At 35.8% G+C, this 23,177-nt stretch overlaps 2 protein-coding genes across 2 annotated transcripts; both read left to right on the top strand.

Annotated features, from left to right (window-relative positions):
- The first annotated feature begins 8,328 nt into the window (after positions 1–8,328).
- Positions 8,329–9,600, top strand: LOC104898604 (uncharacterized). The gene has a single exon (XM_010685700.2). It carries the CDS (start codon positions 8,329–8,331, stop codon positions 9,598–9,600), a length of 1,272 nt encoding a protein of 423 aa, XP_010684002.2.
- Positions 9,601–21,119: 11,519 nt separating this feature from the next.
- On the top strand, positions 21,120–22,335 carry LOC104896363 (uncharacterized). The gene has a single exon (XM_010683109.4). It carries the CDS (start codon positions 21,332–21,334, stop codon positions 22,136–22,138), a length of 807 nt encoding a protein of 268 aa, XP_010681411.1. The 5' UTR covers positions 21,120–21,331; the 3' UTR covers positions 22,139–22,335.
- Positions 22,336–23,177: the final 842 nt, after the last annotated feature.

Genomic DNA, 23,177 nt, shown 5'->3' with positions numbered 1-23,177 from the left:
TTGAAGTCTTCTTACCTTAACTCGCTTCACTCAAAGCTTTCTCTCTTACAGGTTTTCACTCAAAATCCCCATACCCCAAAACCAAAATATAATGATCAATAAACTTAGTGTAATTAGAGTAAGAAGGTAAAGAACAAATGACTTTTATGAGAGAAAGAATGTATTGACATTTAGTTATGCACTAGTAGAGAAAGGTCGATTTGCGTCGGACCCGGGATCCCCATTTGCGTCGGACATAGGTCCGACGGCACAGGTCTCGACGCAAATGACCAATAAGTTATCTGCATCGTATTAGGAAACGACGCATATCTTTTAACCATTTGCGTCGCACATAGCATACGGTGCGACGCAAATCACCGTAGAGAGCTATTTGCGTCGCACAATACACAAGGTGCAATGCAGATAGCTCACAACAAAGCAGTCTGACCAATTCCCAACAGCTGAGCCATGCCATTTTCCATCAGCATTCATCTACGTCGCACACAACACAACATGCGACGCATATGAGTTTTTAAGCTTTCATATTTTGTCTTTTTTCAGCTTTATATTTTTGTTGTTTTTTATTCATATACTAAACGAACATTAATAATGTAAAGAATTTGGAGGCAATGTGAAGAGGCAATGTCAAAAATTATTAACACATATTTTATATTAATAATGTCAAACATGTATTACAAAGTTTAGAATGAGAGACAAAAATATGTAAACTAGATATAAACAAATTACATTGCAATTGTAAAAAAAATGTAAAACTAAAATGAAAATAATCGAGGATGAAAATGAGCAACTGCCGACATTTTCCAACAAAGAAGAATTCGAGAAGAACCAAACACAGAATCTGCAATTGAAAATAAGAATTTCAGAGAATTAAAAAGAAAATCCTAGACTAGGATAAATGCCAAAAAAAAGTAAATGAAAAATCAGATATAAAAAGTAAAAAAACGGAAGGCCATAATTTTCAGATGCATGAACTGAATCTCGAACGTTTTAATTTTTCACATCTGAAAATGAAAAAAATGAATTTTCAGATCTGATAATTAAAACATAAAATTAGATCTAAAAAATTAAAAACAAAATAGACTACGATAAACGCCAAAAATAAAACAAAAAATTAGATCTAAAACATGAAAAAATGAAATTGTAGATCTGAAAACAGAAAATTGTATACTACGAAATTATAAAATCAGATTGAAACATTGAAGAAAAAAAAAACCGAACCTATCAAAGTGAGAGAGAAAGAGTGTTCAACTCGAAGAATTTGGATATACTAGTAATAGTTTTCGAGGAGAGAGAAAGAGTATTCATCCATGGCGCTGGAATATACGTATTTTGAGATAAAGTCGCCGGAGACGCACGAAAAAGCCTATAAGCGTTGTTCGTTGTTTGCGATCTTCAATTTTGTTCGCTATTCGCCAGAGGCGCACGGAGATAGGGAGCGGCGCGGCGGTTAAGAGTGGGAGAAGGAGAGAGAGGGGGTTTGAGGGTGAGAGGGTGAGAGGGTGAGAGGGTGAGAGAGAGACGCTGCTCATACTTTTTTAGGGTTTAAGGGTTTGAGAGTTTGAAGATGAGAGAGAGAGAGACGAGAGGAATTTAAAAGGTGTTAGGGTTTAAAAAAAGTTAGTTGGGCGAAGTGGGATTTTGGGTTGATCTGCGTCGGATGGGCCAAGGGGTCCGACGCAAATTAGCCTTTTGCAACGCACATTAGTTAAGTGCGACGCAGATAGGGCTTCAAATTTTGTCACCTGGATGCAGCGATGTGCGTTGGATGGGCCTTAGTGTCCGACGCATGTGAGCTATATGCGTCACACATCAATAGGGTACGAATGCATATAGCTCGTATCTGGTACTTATGCAATGATGTTTTGCGTCGCACTCTTTATAGGATGCGATGCAAATTATGTTTCTGCGTCGTTTTGCCTTTCATGCGACGCAAAAGGGACGACGCAAATCATTCTTTTTCTACTAGTGATGACTCACTAAATCACTTGGTCAGATGCAAATTGGAACTTAATTAGACATTAGTATTTTATAGGGGTGATTTCTTAGAATGTGGGATAAAAACATAAGTTAGTGGTCAAAACATTTTCCTATGATGTTTCTCAGCTAGAGGAACATGTTCCTAATTGATATCCATGATCTAATACAAACGTGGGTTAGGATTAATACTATTTCCTTTATATTAGCAACCACTTAAGCAGTAATCAAAAAAAGATTTTAATTAACAAATATTATTAATCAATAAAACTGAATTAAATCCTTTTATAAGATATTATATTTTAATTTTTTTCATTAAAATCGAAAAAGGATTTTAATTATCTAATAAAAATAAAATTGTGTTAAGAGGAGACCTTTAGATATTTCAGAATTTGGAAAGATCTGGAAGGCTATGAGAAGGCAGTTGAAGACATTTGGAGAAGCTACATCCCTGGCTCAAGGATGTATGCAGTGGTTACAAAAATGAAGGAGACAAAGAAAGTCATAAAAAGGCTAGTTAGTGCAAATATGGACATCCAAGTGCAGGATGGATTGGCCTTAAAGAATTTGATGGAGTGTCAACAAAAAATTCAATTAGATATTCATAATCTTGAATTGAGGAATGATGAATATGAAGCTGCTGAGAACTATAAAAGAATCCAAAGAGATACATAGCATTTCTGAGACAGAAGACAAGAGCTGCTTGGATTAAAGATGGGGATGACAATACAAAGTTGTTTCATCAAGCTATCAAACAGAGAAGAATTCAGAACAACATTTACAGCATATGTGATAAAGATGGCAAATGGGTAGACAAGCCAGAGCAAATTAATAATGCATTTCTGGATTATTATTTGCAGCTGCTGGGTAAGAAGATGGAGAATAGGAAGCAGGTTGTGCAGGAAGTGGTGGACCTTGGTCCATGTGTGGAAGAGAATGATCATGAAGGTCTCCTTTCCCAAGTAACTCCAGCTGAAGTCAAAGAGGCTGTATTCTCCATCCCTGGTGATAAATCTCCTGGAAGTGATGGCTTTAGGTCCTATTTCTTCAGAGACAACTGGGACTTGCTTGGAGACAAGGTAACTCAGGCTGTAACATCTTTCTTTCATAGTGGTAACTATGAGAAACAAAGCACGCTTGAAAGTGGAGGTATAACCACAGACAAAGGTTTAACACTCTTCTAGCAAAACTAGAGACAAACTCAATAAAATTACCTCCAATTACTCCTGCATAACAAATCGGCTGATAGATAAAACAAAGAATCGAAGTAACCTAGAAGAAAATTAAAGAATAACAAAATCCTATTTATCAAATGCACTGAGAGAAAATACCTTCGTGGAATAGTAGTTTCCAACTTGTTTTTTCTCTGCATTGAACCTCACACCCTTCGCTATCATAGATTCACACCCTTCACACCATATATTAAAAGGCATTTCAAACCTGTTCAGTAAAAAAAGGAAACAAGCTAAAGGTCAGACATTTCTTCCCAGTTGAATTGAAAAAGAAAAAACTATATTATAAGGGAACCAAAAGGGGTGTCAAGCGTCAACTCTTTACAGACACGATTGAAAACTGTGCCCAACATCATTAAGATCTCTCCTACATCTGGTGCTCAAAAATCCAAAGCAAAATACACAAATCTTCAATCTGCAGAGTCATGCATGATCTTATCTACAAAATCCAAGCTCATGCCAAAGCACGAGACGACCAAGTCTCAACTATACAAGACCACCAAAAAAGATAAATTCGGGTGACAAGGCTTTCCAGATTCCAGTGATTCCTATCCTTCCATCTACTCTACAAGTTGTCAAAGTGTTTGGCTTCCATATTTCTAACAATCCACTGGTCCTCTGACCTCTTTCCATCAACCCAAAAACAATTCAACCTTACCTCTATGCACCAATGATTGCCCTATAAAGGTAACTCTAAATGCCACAGAGAAACCGATTAAGGACAAAAAAGAAAGGAAAAATTGACGGAACAATCCACTCCCAACTTTGGGCTTTCCGCCATTTTAGTACCAACTTTTGATTATTCCTTATCGGTCTCACTATTGTTCATTGTTTACAAAATGGTCCCAGTTCACGGGTGATCGGTTTAACTGATTTAGTTTCTCTTTTAAAAAAAAATCATTTACCAAATTTTCCCCTCCTCTTCCTCTCTCTCCCTCCTTTCTCCAGCCACCCTAAAACCCCTCGCCCATTAACCATTTGTTGCTAATCTGCGTAAACTAGGCTTGGAGGGTCCTCGTGGATGTTTTTTTTCATTCATTTGGAGGTAATTATTTTTAGTGCATTTTGACTCGGATTCATGTTACCTATTAGATGGAGGATTCAATGGCAAAGGTTGATACCAATGTCAAAAGCGTTTGTTACTATAATTCTCTCTGAGAATTAGGCAGGGATCAGATTTCACTTGTTCAATAGGCGAACCAATTTTCTGAGTCAATTCGTTTGGAGAAACCTCTGGCACTATTCAGAAAAACACTTGCGAAAATGGGTTTGAAAGATATTCCTGGCCTTCGTGTAAGGAATAGCAGTATTCCGAAATCCAAATCTTTATCTCTAACGAAGAGTGCTATATGGTTCACTTGTTGAAGATCATCGATGTAACCAGGGACCCCAAAAGAAATTCGCAAGCCTAGCTCCAATGTACGATTCTTGAGAGAGAAGAAGAAATACAAACGATTGCTGTCTCTTTTATGTCATCTTGGTGGCCAATAAAAAACATGTTGATTTACTAATTAAAGAATGGTGTGGGTAGATCTTAACAAATCGATCTTTTGGAGGTCCAGTCAAGCTTCAGTTGAATTCTTAGTGATGTGAAATTCATACGATTCCTTGTTTAAGGTTCAGTCGAGCCATTGAAGAGAAAAAGTACGCAACAGAGGGGATTACGAGGGTGGGAGGGGGGTGGCTGGGGAGGGGTTCAACGGTAGAGGAGGGGGTGAGAACTGGTGGCAGTTTCGGGCAATGAGGAAGGGGGGTGGTGGTCTCGGCGTTTTAACCTGTTGTCGGCTTATAGCTGGTCATTTACGTGCTGGGACAGTTTTAATAAAATATAACCCAAAGTTGGGACACCGAGGAACAATAAAAGTTTGACTGAAAATGGTACAACACCCATAATTAAGATTGTTCCCGTCAATTTTTCCAAAAAAAAAAAAGGGTGAACGCTTCATAAGTTTGAAAAGGATGGTGTTTTGCAAGGCATAACAATAAATAATCCATTAAGTTATACTTCTACGCTAACCTTTTACTTGTAGGTCTTACAATATTCTTCATATTGTATCTTTAAAATCTTATATATTTTACAAAAAATAAGATAATAAGGTCATCATACATTCATGAGATTGAATTCTTATTTTATTCATAAAACTACGTAGAATATAACTCAATTATTATTCTTCACTTTCTAATAAATGATTTGATTACATTGAATTGCCAAGAAAAAAATTAAAAGATTCAGAAGAAACAACTTAAGTTTGAAACTCTAAGGGGTCGTTTGGTTGACAAAGGGGAAAGGGAAAGGGTTTAAGAAAGGGAAAGTAGAAGAATAGAAAGCTTACAAAGTTTAGAATGAGAGACAAAAATATGTAAACTAGATATAAACAAATTACATTGCAATTGTAAAAAAAATGTAAAACTAAAATGAAAATAATCGAGGATGAAAATGAGCAACTGCCGACATTTTCCAACAAAGAAGAATTCGAGAAGAACCAAACACAGAATCTGCAATTGAAAATAAGAATTTCAGAGAATTAAAAAGAAAATCCTAGACTAGGATAAATGCCAAAAAAAGTAAATGAAAAATCAGATATAAAAAGTAAAAAAACGGAAGGCCATAATTTTCAGATGCATGAACTGAATCTCGAACGTTTTAATTTTTCACATCTGAAAATGAAAAAAATGAATTTTCAGATCTGATAATTAAAACATAAAATTAGATCTAAAAAATTAAAAACAAAATAGACTACGATAAACGCCAAAAATAAAACAAAAAATTAGATCTAAAACATGAAAAAATGAAATTGTAGATCTGAAAACAGAAAATTGTATACTACGAAATTATAAAATCAGATTGAAACATTGAAGAAAAAAAAAACCGAACCTATCAAAGTGAGAGAGAAGAGTGTTCAACTCGAAGAATTTGGATATACTAGTAATAGTTTTCGAGGAGAGAGAAAGAGTATTCATCCATGGCGCTGGAATATACGTATTTTGAGATAAAGTCGCCGGAGACGCACGAAAAAGCCTATAAGCGTTGTTCGTTGTTTGCGATCTTCAATTTTGTTCGCTATTCGCCAGAGGCGCACGGAGATAGGGAGCGGCGGGCGGTTAAGAGTGGGAGAAGGAGAGAGAGGGGGTTTGAGGGTGAGAGGGTGAGAGGGTGAGAGGGTGAGAGAGAGACGCTGCTCATACTTTTTTAGGGTTTAAGGGTTTGAGAGTTTGAAGATGAGAGAGAGAGAGACGAGAGGAATTTAAAAGGTGTTAGGGTTTAAAAAAAGTTAGTTGGGCGAAGTGGGATTTTGGGTTGATCTGCGTCGGATGGGCCAAGGGGTCCGACGCAAATTAGCCTTTTGCAACGCACATTAGTTAAGTGCGACGCAGATAGGGCTTCAAATTTTGTCACCTGGATGCAGCGATGTGCGTTGGATGGGCCTTAGTGTCCGACGCATGTGAGCTATATGCGTCACACATCAATAGGGTACGAATGCATATAGCTCGTATCTGGTACTTATGCAATGATGTTTTGCGTCGCACTCTTTATAGGATGCGATGCAAATTATGTTTCTGCGTCGTTTTGCCTTTCATGCGACGCAAAAGGGACGACGCAAATCATTCTTTTTCTACTAGTGATGACTCACTAAATCACTTGGTCAGATGCAAATTGGAACTTAATTAGACATTAGTATTTTATAGGGGTGATTTCTTAGAATGTGGGATAAAAACATAAGTTGTGGTCAAAACATTTTCCTATGATGTTTCTCAGCTAGAGGAACATGTTCCTAATTGATATCCATGATCTAATACAAACGTGGGTTAGGATTAATACTATTTCCTTTATATTAGCAACCACTTAAGCAGTAATCAAAAAAAGATTTTAATTAACAAATATTATTAATCAATAAAACTGAATTAAATCCTTTTATAAGATATTATATTTTAATTTTTTTCATTAAAATCGAAAAAGGATTTTAATTATCTAATAAAAATAAAATTGTGTTAAGAGGAGACCTTTAGATATTTCAGAATTTGGAAAGATCTGGAAGGCTATGAGAAGGCAGTTGAAGACATTTGGAGAAGCTACATCCCTGGCTCAAGGATGTATGCAGTGGTTACAAAAATGAAGGAGACAAAGAAAGTCATAAAAAGGCTAGTTAGTGCAAATATGGACATCCAAGTGCAGGATGGATTGGCCTTAAAGAATTTGATGGAGTGTCAACAAAAAATTCAATTAGATATTCATAATCTTGAATTGAGGAATGATGAATATGAAGCTGCTGAGAACTATAAAAGAATCCACAAGAGATACATAGCATTTCTGAGACAGAAGACAAGAGCTGCTTGGATTAAAGATGGGGATGACAATACAAAGTTGTTTCATCAAGCTATCAAACAGAGAAGAATTCAGAACAACATTTACAGCATATGTGATAAAGATGGCAAATGGGTAGACAAGCCAGAGCAAATTAATAATGCATTTCTGGATTATTATTTGCAGCTGCTGGGTAAGAAGATGGAGAATAGGAAGCAGGTTGTGCAGGAAGTGGTGGACCTTGGTCCATGTGTGGAAGAGAATGATCATGAAGGTCTCCTTTCCCAAGTAACTCCAGCTGAAGTCAAAGAGGCTGTATTCTCCATCCCTGGTGATAAATCTCCTGGAAGTGATGGCTTTAGGTCCTATTTCTTCAGAGACAACTGGGACTTGCTTGGAGACAAGGTAACTCAGGCTGTAACATCTTTCTTTCATAGTGGTAAGATCCTAAAAGAAATAAATGCTACTGTTTTAACCCTTATTCCTAAATGTAAGGTGCCTAATTCAGTAATAGATTTTCGTCCAATTGCCTGTTGTAATGTGATTTACAAAGTGATCTCAAAAATTCTCTGTATGAGATTAAACTGTGTTCTACCTAAAATTGTTGCTGAAAATCAAGGGGCATTCATCAAGGGTAGGAACATAGTGAACAATATTATGATTTGCCAGGACCTACTGAAGGGTTATGGGAAAAAGGGATGTAAAGCTGGTTGTATGATAAAAATGGACATGAGGAAAGCTTATGATACCATAGAATGGGAGTTTGTGAGGGAAATGCTAACCTGATTGAATTTCCCCCAGAAATTCATTGAGCTAGTGATGACCTGTGTTACAAGTACAAGTTGCTCACTGATGATTAATGGCAATTTGTTTGGTTTCTTTAAACCTATGAGAGGTCTCAGACAAGGAGACCCAATTTCTCCATTGCTATTTGTTATATGTATGGAGTACATGACCAGAATTATGAAGCATGTGGGGCTGAAAAAGGACTTTAAGTTTCATCCAAGATGCAAATCAATACAACTCAATCATTTAGTTTTTGCTGATGATGTTTTGCTGTTTTGCAAAGGGGAGTTTGTGTCAACATACATGATGCTTCAAGGGTTTAAACTATTCTCAGAAAAATCAGGTTTATGTGTGAATAAGAGTAAAACAGCTGTCTATACAGCTGGTATGGAGAATGATGAGATAAATAGGATACTGAATGTGTCTGGTTTCTCACTTGGGAAGCTCCCTTTCACCTATCTTGGAATGCACATATTCTCCACAAGGATAAGCAATGGGGCTTGTCAAACTCTATGTGACAAAATGATAAGCAGAATCAAAACATGGAGCTCAAGGAACCTCTCATATGCTGCTAGGGTTCAATTAATAAATTCAGTTCTGATGAGCCTTCATGTCTACTGGGGTCAAATCATTGTGATTCCAAAAGGAGTGATAAGGAAGATTATGGAGGTATGTAGATCTTTTCTGTGGAGAGGAGAATACTTTACCTCAAGACCTGGTAATATTGAATGGAATCAAATTTGCTTACCTAAAAAAGCAGGTGGACTTGGGTTTAGAAGGATTGATTATTGGAATCAAACTGCTTTGGGTAAACTGGTGTGGGCAATAGCTAAAAAAGAGGATTCCTTATGGATAAAGTGGATAAACACAGTGTATATCAAGGATGCAGGATGGTGGGACTACAAGCCTCCTAAAAATGCCAGCTGGTATTGGAAATGTATTTGTGAAGTAAAAGAAAAGCTGAAAAACAATATAACAATTCCTGTTATAATGCAAGTGCAGAAGTATCAGATCAAAAACGTTTACACCCTTATGATGGGAGAAAGTCCTAGATGTTTTTGGGATAAATGGGTATGGTGCAGGCAAGCTGTGCCCAAGTTCAACTTTGTTTGTTGGCTAGCTATCCAAAACAGATTATACACAAGGGACAGGTTAGTCAAATGGGGGGCTGTTGATGATGATAAGTACCCTATCTGCCAGAATGTGGAAGAATCACACCATCACCTATGGTTCCAGTGCACTTTCAGTAAACGAGTGCTTCAGGAGATACTGGGTTGGTTCAATATCAGATGGATGAACAAGTAAATTCAGTCATGGTATAAATGGCTGAACAGGAGAAGAATGTCCTTATTTCAGAAGAAAGTGGTTAATGCAGCTCTTAATGCCACTATATATGCTGTGTGGACTGCAAGAAATGATGTTGTGTGGAATTCCAGAATTAGCACTCCAGGATGTGTGGTTAGGAAAATTAGAAATGATGTAATTTGTAGAGTTAATGCACACTGTCCTAGTAAAATGAGTAGTAGTGATAAGTATTGGTGGGAAAATCTATGTAATGATCAGTAGTTATGTTTAATCCCCTTGAGTTTGAAGAGTCCAACCTAGTTGGTTTGTTCAACTCCTGGTGATTTTAGGGTGTATGCCTTGTTTTTCATGAGTTAATATATTCTCCTTACTTGATCAAAAAAAAAAAAATTGTTTCCTAAAAAAGATTCTCCTTAAAATCATGTTTTTACTAAATAAAAACGATTACCTATAATCTAGGCACAAAACATTCAAGCGTCATATATTAACCGTCGTACTGCTTCAACCTGTGTCTAGTTCCTTTTAATAGTTAGCTAGTTCCTTTAACTTAACATGACAGTGTTAGTTCGTTTGTTCCACTCAAAGGACGACACACTCATTCTCTTTTTAAACTGTAAGAGTTCCTTACCATTCTTACTCGTTCCTTTATATTGGAACTAAAAACAAAAAGCCTTGCTTTGGTCCTCTTATTCCAACGCATCTAGCTCTAGTATCAGTTCCTTGAGCATCTTCACTTAGTCTTGAAAATCCAAACTTGATTTCTTCATCTAATTAGTATTCTCTTTGCTCTTGTCAATGATACCTTGCAACAATCCATTCACTAAACAACTTGTTAACACTAGTAGAATAAATGCTATTTGTTGCGGTTAAAAAGTTCCCTATTGCTGTGGTTTTGGGCGCGCAGCAATTAAGAGGGCAGCAATAGGTATTAATTATATTGCTGCGGTTTAAAACCGCAACAATATCGACAAATATTGCTGCGGTTTTTAGGCCAAACCGCATCAATATATTAATTTTATATCAGATTTAAAAGCATATCGTTGCGGTTTGTGAAGAAAATCGCAGCAATATGCTATATTTAACAATAAAAAAATAGACATATTGCTGCGATTTTTTATGGAAAACCGCAACAATAGGGTCTGTATAGGTAAAATTGTTTTTTTTTTTTTTTGCATTTTGCCATCAAATTTGGAAGACAAAACAGTTAAAAGAAAATAAACACTATTGATTGATATAATGACAAAAAATTATATACAAAATTCAAAACATAAAAATATAATATAAAAACAACAAATAAAATTACATATGAATATCATTAATATATAAAAATAAAAAAACTAAATATATAAATAATACAAAGTAAAATGAAAAAACTAAAAAGACAATCGTTACAACTCACTGCCTAATTACAAAAAATATAATAAAAACAAGAAATTAAGAATCTGAAAAACAAAATCCTAAAACAAAAAAAATCCTAAAACAAAAATCTACATACAAATCTAAAAAAGGAAAAAATAAAGAAAATTCTACACCAAAAAATTTACATACAAATATTTAAAAAACGAAAAAAAAAGGGAAAAAAAAGAAACCAAAAAAAAAGAGATTTGATAATCGCAACTAGGAAGATGAACAACTTTGTATATTTCAGTTTGCGCTGGCTGGACTGGAACAAAAAAAGAAACGAAAAAAAAAAATCTTCAACCAGACTCGACCGGCCAAGGAAAGACGAACAACTTTCGAACAACTTTCGAACAAATTTCAGGACCTTGGATGGTCACGGTCCACGAGCAACACGAAGTCACGAATGTCCATTCGTGCATCGAACCCAAACGATGCAAACAGCCAGACGGCCGAAAAATCTTTTGAACGTTCGTGTTGAATTGAACGACGGCGAAGCCTGAGAAAATCATTGAACGCAAGCGCGAATTGAACGTTCGTGTTGTTGCTGTGTTGCGAAGCCGAACGACGGCAAACAAAAATTTTGTGGAGCCTGAGAGAATTGTGAGAAGCAAACGACCATTAGAATTTCGAGTCTTAGAGAATTGTGAGAAGACGAACGGCCGAAACGACGCTTGTGAGAAGACGAACGCCGGTTGATTGGTGGAGATGGATGATGGAGTGCGAGGAGAGAGTGAGAGGGGGGGGGGGGGAGAGAATGGAGAGGGGAGATCGAGTGTGAAGAGAGAGAGAGGGGGAGAAGACCGTGTATGAGGAGAGAAGAAACAATGAGCGGCGCTTAAGTTGGATAATTGAAGTGAAAGGAAACCTAGTTGGGCTTCTTTTATTTTTAATTTCAAAAGTATATTGTTGCGGTTTTATGTGAAAACCGCAGCAATATGTCTAAATATTATTTTTTAATAAATTTTTTTAATATTGCTGCGGTTTTTGTCAGAAACCGCAGCAATATTTTTGGTCAAATAGTCAAAAAAATTTTGCTGAAACTATATTGCTGCGTTATTCGTCCGAAACCGCAGCAATATGGTTATTTTATATTTTTCATTTTCTTTTTACGTAATATATTGCTGCGTATGGGTAAAATCGCAGCAATATCACCGCAACAAATAACATTTATTCTACTAGTGTAATTCATTACTTAGCTTGTATCTTTGTTCCTTTGTCATCATCAAAACTAGGGTTCAACAATTTCCCCCTTTTTTATGATGACAACAAAGTTACAAACTAAAGAAAATAAAAGAAAAAATAACTAAAGTAAATGAAAAACAAAAATAAAATAATACTTTATAATTTTATTAAGGCAGATTAAGGATTTAAATTTTTTCAATTTTTTCAACTTAGTTTGTTCCTAATATCTTTTCCCGCTTTGTCATCCTCAAAAAGATCAAACTCTTGGTGATTTTGGGAAGACTGAAATTTTCAAGACCTTTAGACCATTTACAAGCACCAAAAAAATGGTTAGATTAGAAATTACAAAGGTTAGACTTGCTCAAACATCAATCACATAATACTAGCCATTCCAAATAAGAAATTATGCAATTAAATCACAAATGAAGACAGTTTCAGCAAAAGTCATTGCATTTATAGCACTTGTTCCATAAAAGTACAAAAGATAAAAGGAAGAAGAAAAAGAATGAAAAACAAAGACTAAGAGTTCCCTATTCCTTTAAGAGAAACATAAACTAATTCTTCTTCGACCACCTCCTCTAATTTATTTATAACCTCCTCATGATGCCCATCCAATTGTGCTTCAAGGTGTTAATTGATTGAGCCATCATCTCCATATTCTTTTGTTGTTCTATCACCGTATCACTAAGGACTTTCATAAGACCCATCATTTTGTCAGTGTTATCATCCACATTCCAATGAAGGTGATTATAGAACCTTATCATATGTTGAGTAGGGAGACAAACCTCATTTATCCATCCATAATCATCGGAAGGAAATTGTTCCTTTCCTTTTGAACCAAAGTTTGTAGGTGGTTTTGGTGGAGGAACTAGGGTGTTGGCTTGGGATGGTCATGTTGTTCCTATGTGAGGAACAAAAGGAGGTGAAGTGGTGGTGTAAAGTGAAGGAAGAAATGGAGGTTAGGGTGGTAGGTCAGTAGATGTAGAGGAGAAAGAGTTGGGCTCATTTATTGCAACCTTTATTTGTTCATAACTGGAAGGAACAAAGAAGGATGAGGGAGAGATGGAATGTTTGGTGTTTAGGATAATCAGCATTTTGGAGAAAAAGGAGTGGGTTCCTTAGGTGAGTTTTTAGGTAGTTCCTCTTCATCAGATAAGACTAAAGGAAAGTCCTCATTTGAAGGAAGACGTGTAGTTTTGGCAATTCTCAACCTAGAACTTTGCCTAACTTGTTAGGAACAGGGTTGGTAGGCTTTTTAGCAATTGTTTTTCGTCTCTTGAGTGGATGTTCCTTTGGTTCAGTAGGTGTAGGAACTTGTTCCTCCAAGATTACTTCTACTTGTTCCTCCTTTACTGCCTTATGCAATTTTCTCTTTTGTGAGGAACTGGAGGCTATCCTCCCTTGAGTCAGAACTCCATCTTGGATAGAGAAGTCCAAGCCATACAAAGTATTTTCGTTTAAGATATGAGTTTTTTTGTTAGAAACAACCTTTAAAATCGCTTTTTTGCGAAAAACAACCTTTTAATTATTTTTTGCAGCTTACAACTAGAGATGGCAATGGGTAGGATCTGGACAGGGTCCTCTACGATCCAGATTCAGATCAGTTTTTTAGGCAAGGATCCATATCCTACCCAGATCCACTAGGTAATAAGAATGAGGATCCAGATTCGTATGGATCCTATGGATCCGGGTCCTAAACAGATCCTTGACTATTGTCTTCAAACTAACTTAATTTTCACAACAATTAAAAGATTTTAAATAATAAAGTCATCTAATATCAACCAAAAAATACATTTAATTTTTGAAAAATAACCATTGCAACTACTTACAAGTATTTAATTATCAAACTGTAAATTAGTTATCAACCCAATTTTCGAACTTAATTATCCTGCAAATTCGCACAAAAATCAGACATTACTTAGAATAATAATCCGAAATTCAAGCAAAAATCCGTTTTACATGTAATAAATAATGTTATAATATTATCAAAATATAATATTAAATTATAATAATATTATAAAAATGGGTAAACGGATCTGGGTAATAATTTAGGACCCGGTCCAGACCCATTTTTTTCAAGGAGGATCCAGATCCTACCTGGATCCATAGGGTACAAAATTTGAGGATCCAGATCCGTCAAAAATGGATCTGGATCCACATATTCGGGTAACGTCCATTACCCATTGTCATCTCTACTTACAACCATAAACAAAAAAAAAATTGTGAGATGAAACCTTTTTCTATTTTTCGTCATTAACTGTTAGCTTTCTCCCCTTGACTGTCAGTTTCCTTCTCGTTTACAATTCATTTTCCTCCTTTTTTTCCCCTCTATGTTTCCCTCTCATTTCTCTTATAAAACCCTTGGCTCCCAAAATTCATTTTTTATCACCAAATCTAAAATCTCTCTCCCCCTTCAACAATAGTGAAATGTGAATGGGGTTTGCGGTGGCTACAAGGACTTCTTGGACACATGATAATCCCGAGAGAATTATAACATTCAATAGAATCGACCCCTACAATGTCAACCAGGTGATTAGTATGAAAGAAGCATAGCATGATCGATCCACACCACAGTTTTCAACATGCTCACATATTAGCATTTTAATATTTGTTTCCAAAAGGTCCAACAACCACCACCATGATCTAATTTGCATCCAACTATTACTGAGATCTGAAAAGGCAGATTCGTATGCAAATCTCAAATGCTGAATAACTCAAAAGGTCTACTGCATGATAGTGAGCAAAACAATTTGTATGATACATGTAATCAATGAATGATTCAAATTGATGGTGCTTTTCCACCAAATGAAACAACTTATTCGCACATAGGAAATGATGGATGCACATATGTCCCTAGAATTCCCATTTGAACCAGGGAAGGAGGGGAGAAAAAAAGTAAGAAGGAAGAAAACAGATTCCTATCTCAAACGAATTAAGATATCCCTAGATAGAAGTTCAATAATATTCCAGCAGATACATGGAAGGAGGCAACTATTACTGCGTACAAAACTTGAAGACATCACAAGCACCGGGCAAGTCTACAAGATCTGCTAGAATCTGTTGTTGTGAAGAAAGATTTCAGATTTGGCGAGAAAAAATGAATTTGGGGAGCCAAGGGTTTTATAAGAGAAATGAGAGAGAGACAGAGGGGGAAAAAGTAGGGAAATGAATGGTAGAAAGAGAAGGAAGAAAACCAACTGACGGTCACGGGGAGAAAATTAACTGTAACAGGCTTATTTTTAAAAGCGTTTATTAAATACTAATTATATTTATTTAGTTAATTATGGTTTTGATATTCATATTTTATTTGGATTGAAGAACTATTTTTATTTGTCGCGTTTGTAATATATTTATATATTTAATTTTTGTGAAGTTATTATTAATAATTTAAAATTTTGTTGGGTGGTGTTTGCCCAACGTATGAAAATTAATAGTTGTGATTTATCAATATGTATTGGCTATCCCTTCCTTTTTGTTCTATTGTCGGTTTAGTTAGGAAACCAAACCCACCCTCATGCGCTTGTTGTCGGTCAGAACAAAAAAAAATGCCCCTAACCTCTTTCTTCTTCTCCCTCGTGATTTCCACCAAGACTCAAAACTCCAACCCAGTTTTATCTTTCCCCGATTTTCCTTTCTGTCCCTGTGAGATTTCTCTGTCTCTCTCTTTCGCTCCGCTGTGGTTTGTCGCCTCACCAGCAATTGCTGAAGCTCATCGGAGCTTCCCTCCCCTTGCTTGTGCGGTGCTGATGTTCCCCTATTTCTTCCTCCTCGGCTCATGTTGGTGGTCACGACGTCGTCGCGTTGTTCTTGCGTGAGCTACCATGCGCGTTTCTCTCTCTCCCTCCTTCCGCTACCGTCGAGATCGCCTTGCACCGCCGTCGTCGCCGCCTTGGTGTGTTGGTGGTTCACAAAGTACCGAAGGTACTAATAAACCTTCTTTCAGTTCCGTCTTGATCCTGTTGTGTTTTCTTGAAATTTAAATGTTGAATTATTTTTGTTTGTGAATTAGTAGATCAAATTGATTTGTATTTGTGTTGGTGGATTGAATAATTAGGGTACTATTGAGTTGTTGGTGATGAACTCATATTAGAGTATCCCTTTTAATTCACTGATAAACTTAGTTAAAGTATTCTTTGTTTTGGTAGAAAATTATGGTTAGTTCTTAAATTAGTTCAATACAACTTAAAGTTCAATGTAATGGGAAGTCTTATTCTAGTTACATTGATTACTAAGTTATCTACTTGAGTTAGTTTATTTTCTCGATCAATGATTGTCATTTAGATTATACAAGTTGTTTATATGGAGGAAATTAGTTTGTTTAGTTTCTTTAAATGGAGCACTAGATTGAGGAAGGAGTTCATATATGTTAGTAATTGGTTTAATTCGTCATTTTTTTAATAGGAGTTGATTTGTAAAGGACTTAAGAGTGTGGGTCGGATAGTGTATCTTTGAAAGGTTTAGTTTATCAGATGATTCAATTTATATTAAGAATGTGAATGGAATTGGTTTCTTTATCTTAATTCAGTTGAGATGGTTCTTGAATAAAACTGGCGTTGTTGTGATTATTGTTAAAATAATTTAATATGTAGAGTTTTGTGAGTAATTATATGTTAACTTAAAATTAGTTTTAGATTAATAGTTAATGAAATTGGAAAGCATGAGTTAGTAAGGGTAATGTACGTATATTTGGTTCTAATGTTAGTAGAAGGTTGTTAATCTCTAAATAGTATTGATATTATTAAGTAAAGTAGTAATTCCAGTTCATTGTTGACTTATAAGCTAAAAGAATAGTAATTAAGAAGTGTATGATGCTTATATGTTTAATTAGTTAAGAACTATTGATCTAGTCTTTGAGAAAGAACAAATTCTGTTACTTTACTTAATTAAAAGGAGGAAAAGAATTACGTAATTGTGTTAATAACATGGAGTAGTTTTGTAACTCATAAGTCCATTACTAAGGTTTATATGTAGATATATCCGAGTAAATATGATGGAAAAATACCTTATAAACGGATTAATATAGTAGTTAGAACACCTATTTAGAGTTACTAAAAGGAACTTATGATGTTTATCTGCTTTAGTAATACTTGCTAAGTAAATCTAGTAGTTTAGTAAAGTACTTTTATCTTAGTAAAATGTTCTAAAGTATATTATTAGTTACTTTTTTGTTAGATGATTATGAGTAGAGTTTATTAAAGTCAACTTGTGAAAGATTCACTTTAATTGACTCTTAAATAAAAGATGCGAGTTGGTTAGAGCTAGAAATAGTTTTGAAAAAGATGAACTAATTATCGCTAATAATGAAAATATTGGAGATAGTTTAACTAACTGTGGACTGGACTCCTGAGGTGGTGTTTCTAGAAAAGGATTTGGTTTAACAACCAATTGGAGTAACATAATAAAGTTGGACTATCCGAGTCGTATTTGCTAAAATGAGTTAGTACGTGAGTTTTGGTAAAGAAATGAATATAAGTTTAGTGATTACTTTAATGGAGCTTCAGTTATTTGATTCAGTTCTTCTGTAATTAAGAAAGGGGTGGACTCGTCAATGCAAGTGTGAGTATGGTTCCTAAATAGGCTCATTGTTGGTCACATTTATTAGATTTCAGCTAATGATATAACTAGAGCCATATCTAGTCACTTTAATCAACCTTTGATTGGTGAACCTCGAGTTGTGGAGTTTAAGTTAACTCTCCTTAGTTAATTCTAAGTGAGAGACCGATTGCGAAGTATTGTTAGTGTTTGATAATTATTACTATCATTATTGAGAGGAGTCTACATCGATAATCATGAAGCGTAAAAGAATATAAATAATTTATATGCGAATGTATGCGTTGTATGGAATTAGGTTACTAACTAATTGTTGAGTCGTTTTCAGGTAAAAGCCACCAAAACATGTGTTAAGCTTATTTACGGGTTCAGTACTCAACTTTGCTGATGTGTTTATGTTATTTTGTCATTTCTGTGGCCTGTCACTTGGTGGGTGGCAGTTTCTTAAATGTTTCAGGTTGAAGTCGTAAGTTAATATTTACAAGTTGAAGTTAATATGAGCTGGAGCAGTGTTATACTTGTTATCGAAGTGAGGACGCTCGACGTTGTAATAATTAGCAATTAAATTAGTTATAACATAATTCTATATTTAAGAGTCGCTGGCTAGTGCTCCTGATTCTCTATTGGTTGTTGCTCCGCGAAAGCGTTGAGGTTGTTGAGTTTGCAGTATTTCATAAATTGAAATTGTAAACAAGTTTATATTATTTTCCGCTTTAAGGTTGTCCTTTTTTCAAAGGAAACTCTATCGGATTTTCTATAGAAATTTATTAGAATAGAGTTTGAGAATTAAGGTCGTGTTGTAATAGTTGATTTGAATTGAATATATTTGGAAAACGGAGTTCCACACTCTCCGATGTAGTTCGGTGAGTGTGATGGTAACAATCCGAATTATCTCGATGACAGTCTCTTCCGCTGTGTCTAATCCTCTATAAGCTGGTTGGGAGAATTCAGGTTGTTACATTAACGGTCAATGACAGATAATTGAAAAGGATTTCATCTTACAAAATTTTTTTTGTTTAAGGTTGTAAGTTGCAAAAAAAATTTAAAAGGTTTTTTTTTGCTAAAAAGTAATTATAAAAGGTTGTTTCTGACAAAAAAAAAACTCTTAACATATTACCTTGCTTAATTCCCAAGGTATAGGCCAACCACTCGTTTTGACTTTGAAGTGGGAGAGAAGAAAAGTAACGAGTTCTTCATACCCAACACAATGATTTTCAATACAGTGTGTGAGATGTTAGTTAGATAAAGAGAGAAGGGAAGTTTATTTGGATATGGTGGTCAAGGCAAAACATGTAACACATATTTAGGAGACCCACCTCATTCCTTTTTTCAGTTTGAGGAATGAGTTCTTTCCAAACAAGGTTAAACAAAATTTTATGTACATGGGAGATAAGATTGTGGTTGATTTTGGTTTGGCTAGCAATTCCCCCAAAGGATTGAACTATGTCATCCTGAGAGAAGTTAGGAAAGGTGACAGTTCTTTTCCTCTTGAAATATAGGTCAGATCCTGTGCAACTTTCCATATTTTCCCCAAAGTTTCTTGAAAAAAATTTATATCAATCTACATTAGAGATCCTGATGAAGTTTGCACAAATAATTCAATTAAGAATTAATATAGTGTTGATGAAGGTGACACTAATAATTCAAGAATAACTCTTTAAAAATAAACTCTTTCCAAAAACTTTAACTAATAAATCAAGAATAACCTCTGATAACAAACTCTTTCCAAATAACTTGGATTAAATATAATCTTGAAAACTATTCCTCTTCTTATCTCCCCTTCATTTTCCTATGTGTGCACACTCCAAGTTAGTCATCCCATCACAGATCTATATCAAGGGGTAAGAATAATTGCCAACAAGTGCAATTTGAAGCATAAACCCTTCTTGACTTTAATCAAATAACCTGTTGTTGTAGGTAACTCATCCACGTGTCTTTTTTTCATTGGTTTAAAGTTTTAAATTTAATTTATTTTCAAATATTAATTAGAAAAGCATAATAATAATAATAATAATAATAATAATAATAATAATAATAATAATAATAATAATAATAATAATAATGTATTCCCTCTTCTCTCCTCTCCTTCAATTCCCCCGACCTCCTCTACCCCTCCCCTGCTACAATGCCACCCCCGTCCCTTCCACTCCCAAACCACCACCCCGTCCCCAGACATCTGCATCCCAAAACCCTCATCTCTCACCCCGTCACCCTCTTTTTCTCTCACTCGCACACCCTTCTTTATTTCTCTTTGCATCTCTTTGTTACCGCTTGAGAGAGAGCTATGCAACCCCTTGATGTTTTACTCAAGTATGACGTCATTATCGCCTCTGAAATTGTGATGTGTAACGACATCAATGACCACGCTCCTACTAACTCCTTCGACAATCATTTTGCATATTCAGAACACAAAAAAAGTAAAAATTATTGAAAAAAGAGACAAAAATCAAATTCGATATGAAATTTATCAAAAAAAAAAAGAAAATAAAATTGATATATTGACGTTGAGAAACTTAATCGAGGAAGAGTTGATCCAGGAAGAGGGGCTGCAACAAACCTTGGAGCAGAAGTAGCAGATTTAATGGAGGATTTCAAGGAAGAAAGTGATGCTCTCTTGATAACTCTACTACATTGCACTACCATTGAAGGAGAGATGAGAAGTTTTGGGGTGGGCGGGTGGCTGGGGAGGGGGAGGTTCTGGTGGTGGAGGGAAAGAGGAGGCATAAATAGGTTTTGGATGAGAGAGAGTAGTCCAAAGAAAAAAAACCTTATAAAATTACCTAATTATTCAGGTTAATGGTCACTTAAACCTATTAATTGCTAATACCACTATAAGTTTTGCTTATTCTAAATTGCTCAAGAGTATGACTTGTCATAAGCATAATAGGTGAAAGGTTGGCTTATTTTCGATAATTTTTCCTAAAAAAATAAAGGACTAAGATCTCAATAGTTACAGTAAAAATAAAGGGTTAAGATTTTCATTTTTTTTTCCATTGAACAATCATCCAAATTCTACATCGGCCTCTCGATTTACTTTTGATCAATAATAAAATTTGCCATAGCAGTTAGCATTACTATAACATTCCGTGATTGAATTTTTTTTTAAAAATATGGTGAGGCGTTCATGATGGAAACCCCACCATAGACGCATGTCCCTTTGTGGGGCGTTCTACCATTGACGCCTCACCATATTAAAAAAATATTCAATTTCTGAGTTTTCGGTGACAATCTCAAACTTGTCGGAGGAAATGATGTGCCGCAGGAGGGGTGATGCTCGCTGAAGAACTGGGGTGGTGGTAGCTCTAGTGATATAATATATAATGATGGTGGAAAAACGGGAGGGGAGGGGAAGGAAAGGAGGATATACAAATATCGTATATAAAACGTTAGTATTTAGTAGAAAATTTTAGGACATCGAATAACAACTCAGATAATTTACCATAGCGGTTAACACTACTATAACATACATTCCGTCGGGAGTGTAAAGCAGGACATAACAGATCAATCAAACGTCCGTCTTTTACAAACAAATCTTTCACTGTTTCACACCACTTCTCTCTCAAGTCTCAACTCCTGTAGATCCCATTCCAATTTCCCGATGCCTAAGGAAAGGGAATTCACAATCCCCCCGGTTTCCTTCCCATCATCAGGTCCATCGCCGGCTACCAACCCAGGGGGTCCCACCACTACCACTCCTCCAACCATGCTCCAACAACGCCGTCTCCCAACGGCACCGTTTCAACCCCCTCGTCCTTCTTCTTCCTCCATCCCTTTCATGTCCTTCGACATTGGATCCGCCGCCACGTCATCCTCCACATCATCCTTCCCACCTCCACACCTCCGAAACGACATCGCTTCATCCTCCTCCTCCGGTCTCTTCCTCGACGAACCTCCTCTCCTCGAAGAACTCGAAATCAACCCCACCTTAATCTGGCGTAAAACCCGATCCTTACTCAACCCTATCCGGGTCGACCCATCTCTCCACTCCGACCCTGATCTCTCCGGCCCATTTCTCTATTACATTGCTTTTGGGCTTTTTCAGTTGCTTGCCGGGAAGGTCCAGTTTGGTGTTATATTGGGCTGGATTGCAATTTCATCGATTTTCCTTTACTCCATCTTGAACTTTCTTGCTGGCAAAAATGGGAATTTAGATCTTTACCGTTGTTTTAGCGTTGTTGGTTATTGTTTGATGCCCGTTGTTATTTACTCTGCTGCTTCCTTGTTTCTACCTCCTACTGGAACAACGGCTGGTTTTGTTGTTGCTGCTGTTTTTGTCATTTGGGCAACTAGGGTTTCTTCTCGGCTTTTGGCGGTTGATGAATTGGGCGCTTCTGAACATCGTGGCTTGATTGCTTACCCTTGTTTCTTGATTTATTCTCTCTTTTCTATGCTTGTTATGTTTTGACCTTTTTTTGGAGATATTATGATGTTATTCTGGTGTTGTTGATGTTCTCGGATTTTGATATTGGAATACAAGAATGTATTATGTTTTAGTAGTTAAGGAATTGGTGGAATTGACAACAGTTTTTTTTATGTTAGTTTACCCTTTGTGGATTTTACTTAATTTTATCTGAATATTATACAAGTATGACTTTAGCTTCATCTAATTGTTTCTGTTTCGGATTATCTGTGCTGATTTATAGACTAGAAGTTTAAGCATTGGGTTGTTCCCTCATTTGCTTGGAGATTTTAATTTTATGGCAATCTTATACTGGTCTCTATTATTTCTGCTTAATGTTGTTTATGGTATGGTATGCAAATTATGCTTTTGGTCTTGTGCTCTTGTTAGTTTTTCCATCTTGCAGGTTTTTGGCTTTTCGATGTCAATGACTGATGTTGCATACGTTGATAGTTTCTACTGTGATATCCAGTACATGGATTCGGATGTCATGCTGCTGCTAGGTCAGCCCTGTCTGTCTACCCGGTAGCTGCTCTAATGTGAATATGGAGGTGAGCTATCACTTGTTAAATAATTTAGCATTGAAATATGTGTTTGGCTGTTGCATTTTATCTTTTTATATTGAGATAGTATGGAAAAGTTGCTTTGTGTGTATGAAAATGAAATTGAATGGATATATATTTTTGTAATATCTGTAACTTTTTGGACTTCTTTCGTCATCTCTTTTTCGTTTGATGTCTGGAAGTTTTTTTGTAGACCTGCAAATTTAAGAGTTTGCCATGTATCATAGTCGATGTAGTTTGTTATTTTGGTTCAAGGGTTTTATAGGAGCCCCATGACTTGTATGATTATCCCAAGTTCCTCCAGTTTCTTGCTTTGAAATCTGTTTGTCTTCCCTTCCCTCTGCTTACCTGTGAGGATTGTGACACTGATTTAGTTAACTGCTTTCAGAATTCTGTCAATTTTTGAACGATATCACCCTTTTCTTGTCTCTTCTTAATCCAGAAATTTTAAGGTAAGATTTGATTTCAAAATAGCAATCTCG

This window comes from Beta vulgaris, chromosome 6 (assembly GCF_026745355.1).
Source record: "Beta vulgaris subsp. vulgaris cultivar EL10 chromosome 6, EL10.2, whole genome shotgun sequence".
Classification (NCBI taxonomy): Eukaryota; Viridiplantae; Streptophyta; class Magnoliopsida; order Caryophyllales; family Amaranthaceae; genus Beta; species Beta vulgaris.
Note: the sequence above shows the minus strand (reverse complement) of the source record. Positions and strands in the feature narration are given on the sequence as shown.